The 23,207-nt window shown below is 35.9% G+C and overlaps 1 protein-coding gene across 2 annotated transcripts; it reads right to left on the reverse strand.

Annotated features, from left to right (window-relative positions):
* Positions 1-433: 433 nt before the first annotated feature.
* LOC6561982 (neuroplastin) lies at positions 434-21,274 on the reverse strand. Of its 2 annotated transcripts, none has more exons than XM_032735849.2 (7): positions 21,136-21,274; positions 7,221-7,344; positions 5,253-5,413; positions 5,076-5,183; positions 4,112-4,327; positions 3,908-4,040; positions 434-720 (listed from the first exon to the last, which is right to left on the reverse strand). In XM_032735849.2, exons 1-7 carry the CDS (start codon positions 21,206-21,208, stop codon positions 693-695), a joined length of 843 nt encoding a protein of 280 aa, XP_032591740.1. In that variant the 5' UTR covers positions 21,209-21,274; the 3' UTR covers positions 434-692. The 2 variants fall into 2 exon arrangements, with proteins under 2 accessions (XP_032591740.1, XP_032591741.1); XM_032735850.2 differs by having other exon boundaries at positions 440-720; positions 4,112-4,315.
* Positions 21,275-23,207: the final 1,933 nt, after the last annotated feature.

The following is a 23,207-nucleotide window of genomic DNA, read 5'->3' on the forward strand; positions in this document are numbered from 1 at the left end:
TTTTTGGTTTTGCAAGATGGCGAATATTCCTACGTATGTATGTATGTGTGTATTTTTTTCCTTTTTGAGATAGTGGGGCGTGTGTGTGTGTATGTGTGTGAGACATCTTTAGTAGTTGTATTAGTAGTAGTAGTTGTAGTCGTAGTATTATATTATTATTATTATTATTATTATTATGTAGTAATAGTAGTTGTAGTACTGCGGGTTCGATGTTGAGGGGGGTGTGGGAGGGGGGGTTTCTGGACCGTCATCATTAATCCACCCCATCATTGGATGCTGCTGTTGATCGCTTTAGTTTAATTACTAGAGTTCCGATTTAGTGTTCATTTAACTGCTATCACTTTTCGTTTGTTAATGTTAATTTTCTTTCGCTTTCATTTTAATATTAAGTTTTTTGTTTTCCTTCTCATTTTTTTAATAATAAAATACAATTTGACTAAACAAAGTTCTTTCATACAATATTTTAAGATGTTGAATGGGTATAAAAGGAAATGGGGGACGGGAAGCAAGGGTTTGGACTGATGGTTTAAGAACGGGTAGGGGGAATGGGGTAGAGAGAAGGTGGGGGGTGGGTTCTGTGACAACACTCATTTCGCTAATTGTATGTTTATTATGTATATAATATAATGCTTTCTTCTCAATTTGTATTTATATGCGCAATATTTCGTTTCTTGAGGCTGTCTTTAGGAATTTTAATCATAATTTCTCCTTTTCTTTTTCCTGCAATAGAAACAAATTGCAAAATCGCATATGAGTCAAGAGAATCGAGTCAAGTGGCAACTAGAAAACGTATTCGACTTAAGATCAAGGATTTAAAACAAAAAACCAAAAAACTAAAAGCATATTAAGGGTTCGGCAATCAATCAATCCAGTTAGTTAAATCTCAATCAATACATATAAGAAACATTTTACTGACGGCAATCAAAATCATAATATTGAATAATTCAAAATAAAATCCAAATTTAATACTTTTTTTTTTGGTTTGTTGCTTGTTTTTTTTTTTTTTTTTGTTGGTTGGTTGTTGCTGGTACAAACATTATGCTACTTGTTGTTGTTAATATTATTATTGTTATAGTTGTTGTTGATGTTTTACATTTATACGGTTGATTTCGTTTATAGGTAGGTAGGTGGAACTGAATTGATGTTTATTTTTTGCATTTAGTAGTCAGCTGTAATTTATAATGGGTGGCAACCATAGCGAGCGAAAACGATAGCGACAACAATCGATTAAACCAATCGATCAATCAAGCTGCAGGCGCTGTTGCATTTTTACCTATTTACTTATGCATTAAATTTTTTATTTACTTATTGCGAATTTTATCAACTACAGTTTGTTAGTTATACGGATTGTGATGTTTTTTTTTTGTTTTTTTTTTTTTGGTAGGGGGAGGAAATAAGAAAAGAATGAAATACAATTTGATTAGCTTCACATGATTATTTAGCTACACAATTTTCTTGGCACTACGAATTTCGACGAATTTTTGTACGTGAAAAGCTCAATTAACTGAAAAAAAGGAAGCGCTTAGCACATGGACACATAGAGATGGTTCCAATCCCAAATATATATTTTTGTGTATATATATACATATATATATATATATAGTTTTTGAAATCTTGGGCAGATCTGTAGTTGCGAAATAATACTGTTGCGCATACATGTTGCACACATATGGCTATGTGTGTGTGTGTGTTTGTGTGTGTATGTCAGTGTGTGTGTGTGCTGGGGACAGGACGATCTCTATATAAGGTATACATAGCTACTACATAAGCAAATTAAACATAATAGTAAATATATATATACATAGATATATATATATTTGTACATACAGCACTACAATACACAGATAGGAGTCATTAAAAATGCGTGTGTTTCATTTGGTTTTTAATTTACATTTGTTGTTTTTTTGTTGTTGTTTTTTTTTATTTTGTAGAAATCAATCTCAAAACGCACAAAATCATAAGCGAAAAATAGCACAAAAGTTCTTGTTGGATTTTCTTTTCTTATTTTTTTTTTTGTTTAATGTAAATGTTATAATTATAATAGTAATCATTTAATTATAATAAGACGCAAAAATCATAAAAATTGTAATAATAATAATAGACTGTAGTAATAATAGCGGTAGACATAATAAAATAACTTTCGTCATAGAATTATTCACAAAATGTACAAGAGCAAAAACAAAACAAGATAAAGTAGAAGAGAAAAGAAAAATAACTGCAACTGCAAACTGAGAACTGAAAGAGAAACCAAAAAGTGCGCAAGAAAACAAATACTTTTTGTGTGTTGGTGTGTGTTTGTGTGTGTGAGGTGTATGTGTGTGAGGTGTGTGTGTGTGTGCGTACAGACTAATTAGATTAAGGGGAAGAGGGGGTGGCGCAAACTACATACATATATAGCTGATACCGATCAAGAAAACAGAGAATGATAAAAAAAGATATAAAAGAGAACGGCAAGAAATTTATTTGTATCGTTTTCTTTTTGTAGTTTGTTGTAGCCGTGTTTGTTTGTTGTTGTTTTGTTTTGTTTTTGTTGTTTGTTTCGTTTGTGTTATTGTTATTAACAAGAATTTATTGCCAACTTTTAAGCTTAGATAGTCGTAATATAATATACATAAGTAACGATAGAAAATTGTGAGTGTGTGTTTGTGTGTGTGTGTGTGTGTAGTTCACTTTCATTCAAGGCGTTGCTAATCATTTTTAAAGTAGAATTAAACAATAAGTACTTAATAACAAAGTTTATAACATGTTTTTCTCATTTTCGTTTCTACGTTCCAATCTTAATAATGCACTCGATATAAATCATAAAGGAAAATGTTCATATAGATGTGTTTAAGTGTGTGTGTGTGTGTGTTGGTGTGTAGGTGTGTGTGTGTGTGTGTGTGTTTAAAAGTTTAAGCAACAGAAAACAAGCGCAGCAAACAAAATGTTTGTCAACTTTTTTCGATATGAAATCATAAGGCATACGTTGTTTTTTCTTTTTTTAAATACATATATAATTATATATACATATATTGTATATTTATATGGCTAGATAACTACGCTCAGTATATACGTGTGTGTGTCTGTTTGTGCATGTGTATGTGTATGTATGTGTGTAGAGTGTGTTGAGTGTTTTGTGTGTTGTGTCAGTTTTAAAGCAAAAATTGATTTTTTTTCGTATAGCACACATTGAATTTTGAGTTTGTTTTTTTTGTTCAATAAATTTATATGTTAAATTTGGTATTTTGTGGCGCGCAAAACAAAAGCATATTCAATGTGTTTACAACAAAAAACAAAAAGCAAAATAAAGCCGCTAAATGTAAAAAATGTATTGTTAACTTTTCGTCTCGTTTTTGGGCTTATTTCGTTAATTTTTTCATTTGCTTTGCGCGCCACACAACAAACAACAAAATAAATATTTTGTTTATAATTTTTTTCCTTTTCTCTTTTTTTTTGTTGTGTAATTATATAAATTGTTAACTAGGGAAATTTTGCTAAATTTATTTTACGGCTGCTGCTGCTGTTTCTGTCTCTGTCTATATATATATATATATATATATATATATATATATATGTGTGTGTGTGTGTATAAGTACGTCGCATGTGTCTGTATGTGTGTGTGTGTATGTATATGTGTATGTGTGTGTGTGTTTGTTGCGCATTGCGAGAATGCAGCTTCAAACGTCTTTAATTTGCAGTTTATTAACTAAAATGTAAATTTTCTGCTGCGTTGTTATACAAATTATTAATTTTTGTTTGTTTTGGTGTTGTTTAATTGTGGACTGCTTGTTGTTGTTGTTGTTGTTTGATGATTTCTTGTATTGTGGCTGTTGTTGTTGATTGTTTGTTGGTTGATTGGTTGGTTGTTGTTGGTTTGTTGATTGGTTGGTTGGTTTGTTGGTTGTTGTTGTTGTTGTTGGCAACTTACTGTTCTTGGGGATCAGTATCACTCTCCTCCAGTTCGCTCTTGTTGCGTCGCTTCTCATAGATGAGAATGATCAAACAGAGAATCAGCACCTCAGCACAGATGCCCAGGAAAGGCCACAAGGCGGCGAATTTACCTAAAAAAAAGAAGAAATTATTATGAGTTAAAAATCATCAGATTCCCTTCCCAGCCAGAGGCGGCACTCACCCTTAACACGAACGGTTGTAAAATCGGTGGCAACGGTGCTATTGTCACCATAATCATTGGCCTCGTTGCGTCCATGGCACTTGTACTCGCCTCTATCGTCCAATGTTACATTCTCAACCATTAGAATGGCATTCTCCACTTTGCTCTCCTCGTCCGGTTTCAGTATATAACGACCTGTGCTATTTGCTACTTGTGAGTAATTGCCTGAATGTAAAACTGAGAATATTAAACATTTTTTTCATTAGGTATACCCTAAAACTAGTATGGGGGAATGAGAAGAGGAGTATCATGAAGTTGGGCGAATCGTATGTAACAGGCGGAATCTAGCATATAAAAGTAGAGTATAAATAATATATATAAGTATTTATATTCTTGTTTAGCATCAGCAGTCGAAGCGATCAACATATTTCCTAATTTGGCATTTAAATTCTCTTCCGTAGTTAAACTTTATTGCATTTTATTGATAACTTCCACAGCATATTGCGAGCATGGATATAAATCGATTTCCGCTAGCAATAAAAGCTACCGTTTTATCGATAACATCTGTTTTGGTCATTTCAATATAAGTCGATTTTCGATAGCAATAAAATGCACTATTTTACATATATAGAATAATACTGATCAACTATAATAATGTTAAGAAACTACGATTTTGTTAGCCTTAACTTATTTTAATATTAAACAAACTGCTATCAGTAAATCTGCTACGTATTTAATAGCTGGGCTTAGGCTATCTACAAGCAGAGAGCTCAAATTTATATTTAAGTTAGAAACGAGTTAGCTGAAATGCATTTTAAAAATATACAAAACTATTTTCTTATTCCCAAAACTACTGTCAGAAGTTCTACTTTCTTCTCCGCTCTTCTAGTCGAGCTCTGCCGACTGGGGCATTCTCACTTGCCTTGGATGATATTATATAACACATTTAATATATATATATATGTATCTCGAAGCCAACACTCACCAAAGCTCCATGACAATTTGGGATTGCTGCCAGCAACCGCGCAGGTGATCATCATTTTCTCACCCTCGACAACACCCGTATTTGAAGGCACTCGTACAACAATGCGAGCTATTTGGCAAGTTCAAAATTGTTTATAATTGGAGAGTTGCAATTGTTTTATTCAGTTGTAGCACTTACCAATCACATGTATATCTTTGGACGCGCCTTTGAACTCACAGCTATAGAGGCCATGATCCCTTTCTTCCGCCCTATCGATGATGAACTTTCTCTCGGCATTGATCAGCCGGAAGCGACCTCTCAGATCTGTATCATCCGTCACATTGACGCCATCCTTTTTCCTATTTGAACGATATATATATATATATATAGCCAGATTAGCATAAATAATACAGTATTTTCAAGTGCTATACAAAGTGAAAGTCATGGAAAAAACCCACTCTTCATTTATATTTGTGTGTACTTCAAATAGTTGACAGGTGAGACTCCAGTTTTATATATATATGCAAATATTTCAAGCGATTAACGGGTAATATACAAGTTTGTTGAACTTGATACACATTTTCGGGGCTGTGAGGCTAGGTGGGTCTTAGCACTCCCTACTACTACTTTGTATTTTTACCCAAATTGCCGAATTGCCTTTATACACTTGCGAGGGGTATGCTAATTTTGTCGTAGAGTTTGTAACATTTCTATCTGTCTGACTGTCTACAATGGCTGAAACTATATATTCTATTTTTTATATTAAACATATATATTATAATATATACTATACTCTATTATCCCTCTTGCTATAGGCAGTACATATAATAAAACCGATCGGAGCGGATTACTATATCAACAAGTGCCTACACAGTTTTTCTTAAATGGAGGTTGATTTATACATTTTTCAACCACTTTGTTCTAAACCTTGGTTTATACGTTCTATTGAAAGTAAATTAAAATATACACAAAGTTTTTGTAAAAACTTATCTTAAGTTAAGTCCAATTTTTGAGTTATCCAATTTTATCAAGTTATCCCAATTAAACTCAGCAGTGATGCGTATTATCAACATCGGACAACTATATAGCATATCTAGCATAGGAACAATCCTTCCATTTCTTTTTAAATATCTGCAAGTGTATCAGAATCTTCGTCGTGTCTCAAATGGCCGTTATTTTTGGTGTTTTCTTTGTTTGCTATTTTGTTGCAAGAACTTTGGTGCCAATTATTCAGGACTAATTCAACATGAGGCACGCAAGTTGCGGCCCTGGCCCGACCAGCAGACCGATAGAGTGTCATTACACACTCACACACACACACACACACACAGCTAGATATATATGCATACAAGCCAAAGTCGGAAGAGGCCCACTCCCTGCTAATATGCACACCACCCACCCCCTCCTCCACCGCTAACCTAACACTGACTTTGCTCTCTCCAGGTTACGTCAGTCAAGTGGTTGGTTAATAGGAGGGAGAGGTGGTGTACCGGGGGGTGGAGGGGCGCAACATAATTAAGCAAAAGTGCTTAGCTGTGCCGTATTAAAATGATTGCTCTTATAACTGCCAGCTACTTGTATATGTATGTGTCTCTCTATGTGTGTGTGTGTATGCTGAGCCAGGGGAACAACTGAGTCCGCTTACAACATATTGGACTGTATTAGAAGGGTAAGGTTGAAATACAACGACAAATTAGAAAAAGGTATTTTTGGAGCCAAGTTTAGTTTGCCAATCATAATTATAATTTCAGTGACGCAAAAAATATGGGCAAACGTAAGCAAATATATATATATATTTATATTTCTGATAAGGATCAAAAGTCGAGTCAATCAAGCTGCAGATTATAAGTTCTCCTATGCCCACTTTACAGATTTATGTGGAACCTAAAAACAAAAAGGTCTGCTCAGATGCAAAAATGTAATGTATTAGTTTTCTCGTCTTTATGGCGATTATAAGTACGCTTTTTTTTTGAAGATTAAAATCATTTTTGATTCAAAGTATATCAAAGTTAATTTATTGACGTCGTTGAACAGCTGTTCACAGAATCCACACAGGTCAACAGTAAGTTAACAGTCGGAAACTTTTTTTGATCTGTAAAGTGGGCTTTATACTAAAGTTCTGTTCAAGTACTAGGTATCGATTACTGCTGCACTATCGATACTTACCATATGAGCGGATCAGTGGAATCCACATTTCTCACATTGCAGCTGAGCACCAGCGGCGATCGAATATCGTAGAATTTCATTTGACGCTCCACATGGTCATAATTTGGCACCAAGGAATCTGGCCCTGAATGATTCCAAAAAGAGAGAGTGAAGAAAAGAATTGCGTTAGTTTGAATATTTACAAAAAAAAAAACATAAAAAACTAGTACACATTTATATATAAGAAAAGAGGAGCAGAAGAGAAAGAATAGGAAACAACGCTTACATAAAAAATAAATTGCTTAAACAAATTTATTACTAAGGTTTGTATGCATATAAGAAAACAACAAAAAAAAGAATATTTTATATGGTATATAATAAGAGTATATTTTGTAGATAAAAGTTGAGAGGCGAGCGCTTAATATATAATGAGAGGTGGGTGGTGGGGGTGTTGCACAGCGTAATCTTTAAACTGGGGGAGAGGGGCGGGGGTGTACTGAGAACGAACAAGTAGAATGAGCTGAGAGATGTTTATTTTTTCTTTTTCTATTTTGTATTTTGTATAGTTGCATTTTCTGTTAATGGATGGCGCTGTGTATTGTTGGCCAGTTTGCAAACTTTCTAGTCGGCTAACGAGTACTTTTCAACTAAAACGAAAACTGAAAGTAAATAGTAAAATAAGTAAAAAAAAAAAATAACCAAGAAAAAATAAAAGGAACAACTGCAAGTTAAAGAGGGCAACAACAAATGATACACGCACACACACACAAAGTCTAAACATACTTAAAGTAATCAGCTAAATAAATGGCAATAAAGTATAATAATAATTTCAGAGATGGTCCACCCAAAATATATAAAACTAGAAATAAAATAAATTAGAAATTAAAAGAAAACAGCATACAATAAGTTCGTTGGTGAATTTGGAATTTTTATTTTCTCCTATTTCATACAGAGATATGTTGTAGTTATATAATTTGTTTAATGATATTTATTTTTGTTTTTGTTTTTTTTTTTTAACTTGGACTGAAATCAAATAAGTTTGATTTACGCGGCGCATATATATATACATAAATATGTATATATATGTGTGTATATGTGTATGTATTGTATATAGATATAAAATTGGTTACAATAATTTACTGTTATTGATAGATCTTGTTGTTAAAGTTAGCGCTGCAATCGAAATAGAGCAATAATCGTTGTTGTTTTGATAGTAGTAAAAATATGTTTATGTATTTAATATATGTCATCAATATTCAGCAAAGCAAAGCAAATGCAAATGTTAAGCAAAAGCAACACAGCTAAATAAGTCGACAGATTAACAACGATAACCGATAATCGATAAACAGTTGTAGGCCACACAAAAAACAAAACCAAAATATACAAAATGCATATATGTATGTGTGACAAATACATATTTTTGTATTTGCTTTGTCCTTATCGCCAACCGGAATAGAGAAAAACAAAAACGAGAAACAAAACGACGACGAAAGCAAAAATCAAACGCAATAAACATAAAGTCGGTGTCACAGTCACAATGGGGGGTGGGGGGACAAAACAACAACGGGGGCTTATCAAGCAGCTCAGCGCCAATTGTAAATTACACATGATTTTTTATATATACGCGTCACCAAAATGGCGGCTGTCCAATCAATCAAATTGACGAGAGCGAGACAAAGGCAGCGAGAGAGTGAGAGGTGGGCGGGGGGGTGTGGGGGATTTCTGTGCACCTGACAGCAGTGTAATTCAAAAACTAAGGTAAACAACAAAATTATATAGAAACACAACGAAGTTATGTAATAACATAGCATTGATGACAGACAAATGAACCAACAACCACACACAACAAATCAAATCATAAATACACAAGTCGCAAGCAACAATTATAAAACAAAAGCTCAACTTGAAGTTTGCCTCTTTGTGTGTGTGTGTGAGTGTATGCGTAGAGGATGATGACATGTGGGCAAAAGAACTGACGAAGGCTTGGTAGCGATTAGCGAGCGAGCGACAGCGATTAACATTTTACAACACCAAGTTAGACTATCGATGAGGGAATTTTCTGAGTAATGAAGAGACGTGCTGATATCGATGGAAGAGCGAGGGTGAGAAAGAGAAAGAGAGGGGCGAGCGAGAGTTACGAGCAAAAACAGCGAGCGGCTTTGACAAAAATTGAGTTTGATGCGAGCTTAATGTGTGAAAACTTGTTGCTGCTGTTGTTCTTGTTCTTCTTGTTGAGAGGTGGGGCCATTTATGAAAACAAACAAAACAACTGACTGAAATGCAAATGTATGTTTGTATGTGTGTATGTACGTATGTATCTAGAGATGAGAGAGAACTGCACGAGTGATTTCTGCATTCCGTTTTCTATTCTTTCTTTTCATTCTTTCTTCTAATCACTCGAGCAGCTTTTCGATGTGTGTGTATGTGTGTGTAGGTTTGCATTAGGGGTGTTCAAGTAAGTAATACATATTTCATAAATGCCATAAGCGCTAGATTTTAATTTATTTTTGTCTGTCAAAACTAAGCAAAAGTTTTGCATTTGGCATTTGATTTAAAGAAAGTTAATAAAATAAAGAGCAGTTTATTGATGAAATGCGCACAAATATCATGCCCAAAAATGATCAATAATTAATAATTCAAAAACAAGTTTCTAAAAAACAACCAAAAAATGAATCACAATAAATTTCCTAGACGCATTTATATATGTAAAGCTTAATTGATCCCCCTGTATGTGAGTATGTGTGTGAATATGATTCTCGTGATCTTTATTTTTTACTGCTCTTTTTTTTTTTGGATGTGTGAGTGTGCTCACCCTTTTTAATAGGCAAGAACGTCTTGGGCTGCTGCTGCATTAACCCGAAGTTGTTGTTGTTGCTGTAAACAGCTGTTGGCGCTGCTGCTGTAACGGTACCTAACGAAGGCGGTATAAATTGCGGCGCATACGTCTGATATTTGTCATTATTGTTGTGATGATGATGCGGATGGGGCTGTTGTGGCTGCGGCTGCTGCGGCGACGGCAATTGAAAAGCATTTAACATGTGCTGCTGATGCTGCTGCTGCTGCAGATGTTGCTGTTGCTGCAGATGATGATGCGGCGATATGCTGCTGCTTATTGTGGCAGTGTCAATGGGCAGTGACTGATTGTATAGTTGGATGGTGGGCGGCTCAGGAGGCGCCAGCGTATGCGGCTCCAACAGGCTCAAGCGTGGTGGCGGAAAATCTGGCGGTGTTGCCGAATAAATGCGATGAATGCCGCCGGCATTGGCACCTGAGGCACCCTGTGCAGTGGTGGAGGTGGTTATTGCTGTTGTATGATGCCAAGGCAGCGTGGTGAGTTCGTTGTTAATGTTGTTATATTTTCTAGTTGGTGTTGGCAACTCATAGCCAAAATCGTGGCCGTAAACCGTTGCATTACCATAGCCAACAATTGTCGATGTTGGCTGATTGTGCTGCTTGTGCGGTGGTTGTTGCTGCTGTTGTTGTTGTTGCTCTTGCCACGTGCGTGTAAAAATCTCATCGGGTGAACTTGGCGTCAGTTCATCAATGGTCTGATAGCCACTCTCAGTGGGAAATTGCTGCTGCTGCTGCTTGCTGCGCACGTGTAGAATGTGATAGCCGCTATTACGGCGATAGTTGTTATTGTTGTTGCACTGATAGCGTCCCTCGTGCACCTTCAGAGCATGCCGCACCTTCAGATGCGCCTCAATCTTGTGCTTCTCGCCTGCAGTCGATAATCGATAGATCGATCGATAGTTGTAGTCGTGTGGTGAATTTCAGCTCCATCTTCATAAAATATACTCACCTTCAATGGCGCTCTCCGAGAGCGTATAAGAGTGCTCGTCGTGGCCGTGTCGCAAATTGTGACGAGTTATCGACTCGCCATTCTTCAGCCAATGGATCTTCTCGGTGATCGGTATAACGCAAGTAATAGCAAACGGTTCCCCGATATTCACATTCGAATCGCCGTAGTAGACCACAGGTGATGCGGCGAGTGCAAATTCAGCTGACGACTCGTCACTCTCATTATTATTCGCTATAGATTATTGCGTGTGTGGCGAGGGGTGTTTGTTGTTGTTTGTTGGGTGGAAGGGCGGCAAATGGGTCACAAGTTATATATATATATTTATATATAATCGTATATGTTTATAAACACAACACACACTCACAGCAAAAAAGGTTGCAACAAATTTTATTGCACAACATATAGAGAGAGAGAGACAGAGATGGACAGAGAGAGCGAGAGAGAGATGGGGAGATCTATTGGTAGGGAAACTTTTGTAAACAGTAATTTGTAAAACAAACTATAATCATTGGAAATCAAGAAAACATTCAAGTACAAAACAATTAAACAACATAAATTGACTCTGCGGCTTTTTCCAATTGGTCTTTAACACTCTATATAATATTTATATATGGTTAGGTTAATATAGCATCCGATCCGATCCATTTCGATCGAATGTGTGTGTGTTTGTGTTGTGTTTTTGTTGTTGTTAACGATTAGTTTATTTGCTTTTCTTTCGATTCATTTCAACATCGATTTTCAGATTATTTGATTTCAGCGCCAAGTTGTAAAAAAATATATATATATATTGTATGTATAATCAGTTTATTTCTTCGAGTGTTGTGTTGTAAATCTTACATGTATAAATAAAGACACACACAACAACAAAAATTAAACAAAGAACAACATAATTTCAAATTGAATAAACAAAATTGAAATTAAAGCCGAAAGTCGAAATAAATATAAAAATAGTCGCTTTGTGAATGTGACTCGTTGTTATCTGTGCTCTTTTATTTATATGTATATAGAAAAGTGCAGTTTGTAAATATAAATGGTTATCGATACTTATCGATAGACTGCTCATAAATATATAATTAAATTGAAATGTTATATTTTAAATATATATCACGTAATAGTTATTGCTGCATACGTATTTTCATTACGTGATTTTGACGCATGCCGCGTTACACAACACTGCTCGACACGACAATTAACAAATTGCTCACAGAGGGCGAAGGAGAGACAGAGAGAGGGAGAGAGCGAGAGAAACGATAGCGGACGGCAGACGCAAAGTGCTTTTATTTTTAACAATCAATTTGATTACATCCTCAACTCTCCAAACATCAACATCTATGCAAAAATATTTACAAGATATATAAGATATGTGTCTATGTATACGTGCATATTTCTGTGTATGACATTGGATAATATGACGCAGAACAATGACGTCAACACACAACACGCTGTCCAGTTTCGACTGACTGCATTATTTGTAAGCCAGGGCCATAAGCACAGCACATACACACAAATACACATATATATATATGGATTATACATCTGACCATGTGCCGGTTTCTTTTTCTTCTTATCAACCGCATTATTTGGCTTATCAGCGACGGTAAAACAAGCAATTTCGCGATAGCAACTAAAATAAGCAAAAAGACTAATATATGACAATAAATTTATGAGTAAATACACACACATACACATATTCAAACAAACAGTCATGTATTGTTGATGAGATGATAAAACCGTAATCTTATCAGCTGTTTTAACGAGCTGGCGGACATAGTCCCTTTCCTTTTTATACTCTTGTCAACACTACACAACACTCGTTGTTGTTGATTAGGCGCGGCTGGGTACAAAGAACACATTGCTACACACACACACACTCGTACTCGCACACACAGACATACAAATACACGCATATACATTTGTATAGCTAGCAAAAAAGAAAATATATTCAGCCGCCAGGCATTGTATAGAAAATTAAGCGCAAAAAGATTGCAGACAGCAATTTCATTTACAAGCCACAAAAGCTCAGCTCCTATATACCCCCTCACCACTTCCCTTTGTCTACGCTTGTCACTCACACACACTCACAGGCACACATTAACATTTGTATGTCCTACAAGCATAGAGCATATTGCAGGCAACGGGCGCAGCCGAAAAAGTATTATAAATTTATACAGCACTAACACACACACGCACACACAGACAACAACATACACGTGCGCGCAACACACCTTAACATTTTTGCAGCGCACCTCTCTCTTCTTACCTCACTCTCTCTCGCATTTCCGTATTCGCACTCGTACTCTTACACACTCTTCCTCTCCCACCCATTCTCTCTCTCTCTCTCTCTCTCTCTCTCTCTGCCTTACGTCTCGTTATACACTTGCAAGCCCTAAACGTTTAACCGCTATGACTGTTGTTCTTCTTCTTCGTCTTGTTGTTCTTGTTGTTGCTGTTTGTGACAAGAAATTTATGGTTTATTGCTTGTTCATCTGGCATGGTTTTTGTCGCATTCCTTGTGCCAAATAGTAGTGTGCAAGTGTGTACAAAAAAATAGAAAGAGCATACACACATACGCTCAAAGCAAGCGCCAACTAAACTTTATTTAATCAAATTTATGGCTGCACTAGCTAGCAGCACACACTGCTCTTACTTCCCACCGCCACCTCCTTTTTCGCACAGACTCGCAATCGCTCTTGTGACACATTGTTATTGGAATTCGTTTGAGTGCGTATGTGTGTGTGTCTGTGAACTAATATTCATTCCTTTTAAAAGTTCCGTTTTGGTTTTATTATGCATTATGCCTTTCCCTCTCCCATTCCTTGAAATCATTATAGCCAAAGGCAATTAAATTATTTACACAGAGAATTTGCAAAAAAAATTAAACAGATGAAATAATAGATTGTGCATCAGCGAACACAGCAATAAGAAATTAAAGACAAGAAGACAAAAAAACAAAGCAAAACTAATTAACACGAAACAAAATTGATTGCGACCATATTAAATTGTGATGAGTTGATGTGCATGTGTATGTGTGTGTCTCGGAGCTTTTATTATTGGCAGTCGTTGTGCACGTGAAATCACACAAAATAAAATAAAAATCAGTTTGAGAGTCACGCTGTAAATTGATTTTGACAGGCATTGGTGTGACGAATTTGGGGTTTGTTTTTAAGGTCAAAATACCAAACGACTTTGGATAATTCAAGTGGATCAGAATGCAATACACACACACACACACACACATACACTTACAGATACTGCGGTCAATCATGAAAAGCTTTAATCAAGTTTCGATAGGTCAGTGAACGTAGAATTCATTAAAAATTAAATAAATTGCACAAGAAACACGTCAATTAAATGCGTAAAAAATCACAGCAATTGGCGACAAGCGCAAGGCGTACAAAACAAAGCAATAAAGTATAACAACAAAAAAATACAAGAAAAGCAACAGAGTGCGTGACAGAGCGAGTAGGCAACAACTGCAGTGACAACAGTGTGTGAAGGTGACAGAAGCAATGCTGCTCGCTGCTCTGTGCACTTGACAGAGAACATCGTCGTTTAATGTTAATGGGGCAGAACACTTAGAAAAAAATATGAAAAAATAAGTGCCAACTAAGCATTATCATTAGCATGCTTATCATAATCAGACAGAGATTTATAAATATACTTATGCATATATAAATATTTAAATACGCAACCCCGAGTTTTACTCGCTAAAAACAAACAAAAGTTCTTCTCTAACAGAGGCAGAGGCAAACGAAGAAGAAGCAGATAAATAACAGCAACAGCTACGACGGCGACGCCGACAGCAACTGCGACGCCGACTGCGACGTCGAGTCATGTGTCTGAGAGCAGCCACGGGGCTTGTGTGTTTTTGTGTTTGTGTGTGCTTCTTTTTGACTAGTTGCTTGGCTGGCTGCTGTAAATTGAAATAAAAAATTGTTTGTCTATTTTAAAATTAGCAAAAGCAACCAAAATGAAAATGACTAGGCGTCCACATATAATACACACACACACACCCTCTCTCTCTTCTCTCTCGCACTCTTACACACACATTTCTCATCAGTGTTGAAAAAGTTTTTGCAGTGCAGCAAACAGTACAAAAAAAAAATAAAAATTGTAAAAGTATTAAAAGCGAAGGAACTTGAAAAATGTATTTAATTTGATTTTGGTTTTGTTTTTTTTTTGGCAAATGCACATAAAAGATTTAAGCAAACAAACATTAACAAAACACTTGTTTAACGTTTTCAAGTATGCTGAAAGCACAGCACAAATAATTATAATCGTTGCATTAGTTGTGCGTCAGTTGATCTGCGTGAGTGTGTGCGTGTGGGTGTGGGTACATAATAAATATTCTATTTGCCTTACAGTTTTGTCTAAACATAAGCTAAATTCATTTTACCCATATTTTTTTACCTCAAGCAACAGTTTTAAGGCAATTGAAACGATGTACGATCAATGCGCACAGTTTGAATAGCAATAAGGAAGAGGAGGGGGGATGAGGGGGTGAGGTAGGGTTAGCAACATTTCAGAACCAATAAATAATGCAGAGAAAACATGTCAGACAATTTTTGAATATTTCATGGGGCCTTCTCTTTATGTCTTGGCCCGTGGCAGACATCTATGTCAATTATTATTTGCTTGCGCGGCACAATTGAAAAACCAACGCAAATTGATTCGAGGAAAACTAAATGGACACAACACACACACACACACACACACACACAAATGTGCTGATGTATATATGTACGTGTGTGTGTGTGCATATAAACATTTATTACACCCGCTCTTGTCCCGCTTTATATTTCTTTCATACATACATTTACAGTTACTTTTGAACTTTGGAGCCAAGCAATTTTAAATTGTCAAAGTCAATGAAGCGATAAAGCTTTGAGAGCGTCACCATTTGTTCTCTTCCTTTGACTGCTTGCCCCCTGCCACTGTCACTCCACCTCCCTCTCGCTATCTCTCTCTGTCTTTTATGAGAAGGGCAAGGTGCACATCAAATTGTAAAATGGAAACAAGAAAAGAGAAATGGCAACAAAAATTGATCGCACATTTTGGCAACTCTCTCTCTCTCTCCATCCCACTCCAGCTCCATTTCGCTTGCGCGACGTCGTCATAATGGAAAAATTCAGCTGGCAACCTCCGTAGCAGAGCAAGTAAAAAATATTTGTACAAAAAAAAAACAAAAAGAAAAGAAAATCGGCCAAACCAAATCGGCTGTGCGACTTGACTTGGCTCTGGCCGCCAACCCCATAGGACGGGCTGATTGATGCGCCAATAAGGTGGGGGGAGTAGGCAGGGCAATTGGGCGGCAACCGTTAGTGACGTTGGAGACGACGGCTTTTGGTTTAGCAACGCTGCTTTGTTTTTGTTGTTGTAGTTCTTCGTACTTGGCGTCGACAAAACGCACAAAAACAACAACAAATTGCGCTGCCAGACAGTCAGACGAACGTTTCGCACACATTAATACACAGACACACACATGTATATGTTTATAGTCCGAATGTCTGCATGCACAGTGGGCCAAACGCAATATGCTTCAAGTGCAAAAAATAAGAGCAAAACCAAATTTATAATTTTTTCGTGCACAAATGCTTTTAATACGTTTTGTTGACACTCACACTCATAAAGAGAGACGTCTACCCATATATATACATATATACACATAATATATATATACACATATATATGTGTATAAGCAAAAAAAAATACTTTAATTGTTCTCACGAAAAAATGTATTTTGTATTTATTTATAAATATGTGAAATGTATATAGTACATATACAACAATAAGTTGAACAAAAGCATATGTGTGCTCGTGTATGTGTGTGTGTGTATATGTATGTGTATAATAAGTGCCTGTCTGCCGCTAAATAGGCGATGTGTGAACTTTTAGCTTTTGTCAGGTGCCTGCTAATGAAAAAGAGCTGCTTGCTGCGAAAGGTGGGGGGCGGGGAGAATGCACAGTGAAACTAGGGCCACAATAGATAACAGTGCACATACAACAACAAAAAAGTTCATTTCCCCAACAAACTCCTTGCAAAAAAAAAAAAGAAAACAATTCCATGCCGTGTTATAAATTAGCATGAAACGCAGCAGAGCCCCATGTAAAAGGTGCAATTCACTGATATGCCAAGTATATATACGCTATATATATGTTTATATTCACATATATATGGGTATGTGTGCTCTGTTTAAGCAGTCATTATCTGACACGACCGGAAACACAGAGGCAACCTCTCTAAATGGGTTGCCACCCATTGCAAGTCGAGAGTTGCAAGCAAGTGAAAACAATATGACCACGCCCTCTCCCACAGAAAGGGGCGTTTGGGTGACATTTCTTTCACAACGACGCTGCAACGACGACGTGGACGACGCCGACATTGAAAGGGAAATTACATTTCATGTTTATTGTCTTTATAAAAATAATAAATGTTTTCGCCGCACACTCACAGATTTTTCAAATATATATATATATATATATATATATATATATATATACGTATATACATATTTACTCTAGATCAATGGGATTGTTGTGTGTTGAATTAATGTCAGTCATCGTGCAAACAATAGGTTATTTCTTTGTGTTCATTGTGACAAAGTAAATTTAATTATACTTCTAGATATTATTTATCAACAAAGGCAATTGACGACGATGTTGTTATCGCAACATTTTTACTTAATTTTATATATATGTCATAACATGATTAATAAAATACATTTTAATATTAGCACACATTTTGCTCCACTGTGCTGAGATATTCTTTGCCTATCGACTAGTGGAATTTTGGGGGATTCGGCGGCCGAGTCGAAATTTAAATATTTGACATTTATTAATGTAATGAAAATGTCATTAAATAAACATGGCTAACATAACAGGTAAGTCGCCCCTTGGGTACACACACACACATGTGTAGAAAAATGTCCTTTGCTATTGTTGTTTTTTGTTGTTTATACAATTGTGTTGTGGAGAGTTCAAAAAACCTGCGCTGCACGCAAAAAAAAAGACCTCGTCAAATGAATGAAATGAAATGAAAGAAAAAGGAGAACAAAGAAACAGTAAAAAAAAAAAAAATACCTTTGCGAAAGCCAACATAAACACACCTGGACAACACGTGGTTTTCGCTTTTTTTTTCGTTTTTTTTCTTTGTTCGCGCAATTCACTTTGAAGTAACAGCGAGCAATGGCAGACAGAAGAAAAAGAACAAGAACAGAATTAAAACGAAAACAAACTAAAATTACAATACGAATGCAAACACAGTGGACACTCGTAAGGTGCCACATTCGGGCAGATGATTCCAATTAGAAATGGAAATTTGAATGCAGTTTGTATAGTTTTTTTGCTTCATTTTTTATTTCTTAAGAGTCAATTTTAGATGTACCATCCAATTTAACAAGAGTCCACAACCTGTTTAGTATAACCGATTCAAATGTGTTGTATTTTCAATTTAAGAATTGATAACTGTAGTCCTTCTGGATCACCTACTCAAAAAACTGTGCAAAATTTACCGTTTGTAAATATTAAAAGTTTGGCCTCAACGTTTTGTTCTATTATTTTACGTTCAATTTCGTATATTTACGTAAGCATTGAAAATATTGTACATAATGGCAGCAAAGAGGAAAACATAAAACATGTGCAACATAAAATTGATAATCACATAGATTAAATGTGAAACATGCACACACCTCTGGAAAATAATTTAATTCAAAAAATTTAAGATTTTGTGCCGAGTAAAATGTGAAAAAATTTCGACACTTTTTCTTAATCGAATGTACTGAAACATGTTTTAAAATAACCCGAAATAACCCATACATAAACAGAGATAGAAATAAGATAGATATATATAATTCCAGAGGAAAATGTTTATTCTGAAAATAATTTTTAATTGGCATTTATCGAATTTTGATGCGAATTTGTTATGAATTGGGGGAACTCATTCGACGCTGAGTATGAATTTTTGATCAGTCCACTAATTTATGGTCGATAGAAATGTTTCTTCTTTTTTTTATTGAGCAAAGTCAAATCAATTATGCAATAAACAATTAAGTTCCCCAGTCCTTAAATTACAAATTTCAGCTGATTGATCAATAAAAAGATATACAGATTAAATAGTTTGGCATTATAAACAGGTTTTAATTTCAAGCTAATTGAAATGAAAAAATATATTGTATAAAATCTTGAATAAAATACCTTGAATAGTGCAAGGGGGAGGAAAAGACGGGGAAATGATACTGATTGACACACAAACAAATCTAAATACCCACACACTAATGGATGGGGCGAATGGGGGTTCAAAATAGATAGATAGATGGTCTGGCTAAATGCTAAATGGGATCGTATGCTTAGAATAATAAATAGATGAGAAGGTGCAACGGGGAAAGGGGTGCAGGGGGAGGAAAGGGGGGTACATGTGGTATGTATGTAGATAAAAGCAAGCCAAGGCAAGACAAGGCAAGGCAAAGGCTATACAACTTTCGACGGCCAAACGATTTGCCAATTGTAAACAATATGCACAGCCGGTATCGAGTACCGAGTACCCGAATACTGAGTACCAAGTATCGACTGACTAACGAGTACCGAATCGATGAGTTAATATAAACAAGACAGACAGTCAGACACACGGAGGCGGACTCGGACTCGGACCCGGCAACTATATCTATATCTACTTCTATATATGTACCTGGTTAAACAAAAAGAAAAATTGAAGGAGAGCGAAAAGAAAATAGAAATGGGATAGCAAAAAAATCATAAGACTTAAACTGAAATACTAAAAATGAACTTAATTCTAGACATTGTTGTGTGTTGTGTGTCTTATGGGTAATTTCTGTTGCCATTTTGCAATTGTGTGGAAAATTGAAAATCAAATGAGTAGAAAAGACAAACAGTGGAATATCAAGAAGAAGAACAGAATAGAACTAAACACACAGAATGTCGACCAGTCCCGTTGCCCGTTCCCAATACTACCAACCCCCACCCCTCCCCCAATCCAACAATATAAACTATAAAAAGCAACACAAAAATATCGAAGCACAAGTACACTTAACTAAAGGCCAAGAAGATAGACACACAAGTGGAATATATAGAGATAGAAAGAGAGAGAGCGAGAGAGAGAGATATAGTTAGAGAATACCTGGCCTGGGTGGCGCGAGGGAGAGGGAGAGGTGCGCGCGCTTTACATTGTAAAAGAGAAAACAGAAAAAATAAAAAAAACAAAGACCAAAAAAAAAACCCAATCGAAAGGAAAGTGTTCGCTCAATATGTGTTTGTGTGTAAGTCTCTATATGTGTGTTTGTATTTGTGCTGAAACCCAGCAGAACTTTGGGTCAAGTATAAAAAAAAATTTGAATTGAAAAAATATCCTCCTGTGATTAATTTAACCGGAAAAGCCTACAAACCTGAAAGCTTATAAAACTCTAAAATCATGTTTTAAATGAGCGATAATCATTTTTTTAACGCTCGTAATGGTTAGTTTTAGATTATTTGGACAGCTTACACCGAATAAAAATTGACTGGGAACTGGAAGGTTTTCAAAACCAATGACAACAATATTGTTTGATAGTTTTTAAAAATTTAAATTTATATTTTACATATTCGAGAAAACACAAGTTCTTCCGCAAGAAATACGGGCAACAAATTCCCTTCGATATCAACTAACAATACTGCAAACTTTAATTCGCCAAGTGTCCTTTTGGAGACTCCCCCCAAAATATAGTGAAAAGGCATGTGTTTTGTGCACACCAAAAAAAAATTTCTGCTGGGCGCTAGAGAAGAGGAAGCAGAGTAGTGAAAATTGGCAAAGGCGAAAAAGAAAAGTGTTGGCTTTGCAACTGGGCAACAATTAGGGCGTATTGGTAGACGAGAAGGGGTGGGGGGTGGGGGGGGGCAGGGGCGGTGGTCTTGGGTCATTGTAAACCACAAACTATCAGTTTTGTTTTTATTTTCTTTTTTTTCTGTTTTTTTTTGTTATTGTTTGCAATTTGTGTTGCACACATCAATATTAAATACATACAGAGACATATATAAAGAGAGCTTAAATACATATGCATAATATACATAAGGGGTTTTTATTGTTTTTATTGTTATTTTTAATTAAGTTGTTGTATTTGTAGTTGTAGTGGTTGTTGTACTTACCAACTGATTGAGCATAAATCGCTAAAAATATCGAGAGGAATGAAAGAGCGCTAGCCAAGAATTTCGCCTCCATCTTTGGTATTGATCCGTGTTGTTGTTGTTGCTGTTGTTTTGTGGTTGTTGCTTGTGTTCAATTGTTGTTGTTGTAGTTGTGGTAATTAATATGTTGTTGTTGTTGTCGTTTCAAATTGCTTGCATGTACATATTAAATTTTCGTTAACTATTAGCTGATTGATTATTATAATATTTTTTATTTATTTTTTGTTGGTTGTTGATTTTTTTGTTGTTGTTGTTGGTGTTTTTTTTTTTATTTATTTATTTATTTTTGTACTTTATGATTAACTTACTAGATCATTATTAATATTTATTTATGTATACGATTTTCTTCCTTTTTTAATTAATTAAGCTTAACATTAAAATTTGATAATAGTTGTTGATGTTGTTGGTTGGTTGGTTGGTTTTTTTTTTGTGTTTTGTTATAACGATTCTTCTTCTCTTTCTTTTTTTGTTAACCAGCTCCAGCTATTGTTCTTATTTCTTGTCGCTAAATATTTAAATGTTTTTTTTTTTTTTATTTGTGATTTGCAATAAATGAAAAGTGGAGGAAAATGATTTTAACAAACAATTTCCTTTGTTTCTTTGTCATCATTTTGTCTTATACATTTTTTTTCGCCCGGAATTCTTTTCGCGATTCGAACGAGAACGCTTTGAATTTTATGCTTTTTGCACAAGATTTAAAAATACATAAATTCAAAATAAAACCAAAAGCACCAATGAAGAAGAAGATGAACGACTGCCCGCGGTGTCTTCAAGTGCGTAAGAGAGGGAGAGGGAGAGCAAGGTAGCTCAAGGATATAAAGAAGCAGCAGCAAAAGCAACAACAAACATTTATATATCTAATTTTTTTTTTAATTTTCAGTCTCTCTCTCTCACTCTCTCTCAGTTCGATCGCCTGCGTCAGCGTTGTATGCTGCACACGTGCGTCGCGCCGTTAACAGCACAACGGCTGTGAGCTGTTGCACCTTATGCTAATTTCTTATGTTTGTCGCGCTGAATAACTTTTGACGTTATTTTACATGCGTTTGACAAAAAGCTCTCTCACACGCACACACATGAGCTCACACACAGACACACACACGCACGCAGTACGCAGCGAGACTGGGAATTGAAGAATTTTTGGCTAGCAAACCCAAAGAAGAAAAATTATGCCACATTGACTACAAAATGTGAGTGAGTTAAAATATTCAGCTAATGTTGCGAAGTATTTATTTTTTTTACATTTATGTTACACAGGGCAATTAGAAAAACAACTAAACACTACTAACCGAAAAAATGGCAAACGGACACGGAACACAACAGAGAGAAAAACGGAAAGCAAACGTAAGCGGCGCGTAAACGTAACGCAACGAAATCAGCGAGCAGACTGAACCAGCCACTGTGCAGCACGCAAGCGAGTAGGCAGCAGCAGCGAAAGAGCAGAGCGGAAAAAATAACAGACTGACGTTGACTCGGCCAGCGGTCGGCTGCGGCAGCGGCAGCGGCAGCGACGTCGTCATGGCTGACTGATAAAAGTCGTACGAATTTGTTATTAGCTCATTGTTTTTTTGCTGTTGCGCTTTTTTCTCGTTTGTGCTGACAAGCAGCAGAGCAGCAGCAGTGTTATCAGCAGCAGCAACGGGAGTTTGTTTAACCCTCCGCGACGTGCCAACGGCGAACGTTTCCGTCACAAGTCGCAGTGTTGCCAATTGATAATTTTTTTTTAGTGCGTCAAACATAACTTTTTTGAATGTCTTAAGTTTGGCTTTTCTTTTTTTATGCTTATTGCTGGATATACATTATATGCGGCATTTAAGATAATGCCACAGTAAGATTTTGGTATCTAATCAAATCAAGCATCTCCTTTTTGTTTTTAATCCAGTTCCATCTAAAATTAGCTTCTTTTTTTTTTGCTTTTGGTTGGCAACAGTATACGCATATTCATATACTCCATATATAAACACATGCAATGCACACACGCACACATACCCATACGTAAATATGCAAGTATCTATGATGTGTGTACATGGCATTAA

Source organism: Drosophila grimshawi, unplaced genomic scaffold (assembly GCF_018153295.1).
Source record: "Drosophila grimshawi isolate 15287-2541.00 unplaced genomic scaffold, ASM1815329v1 contig_1377, whole genome shotgun sequence".
In the NCBI taxonomy this organism is placed as follows: domain Eukaryota; kingdom Metazoa; phylum Arthropoda; class Insecta; order Diptera; family Drosophilidae; genus Drosophila; species Drosophila grimshawi.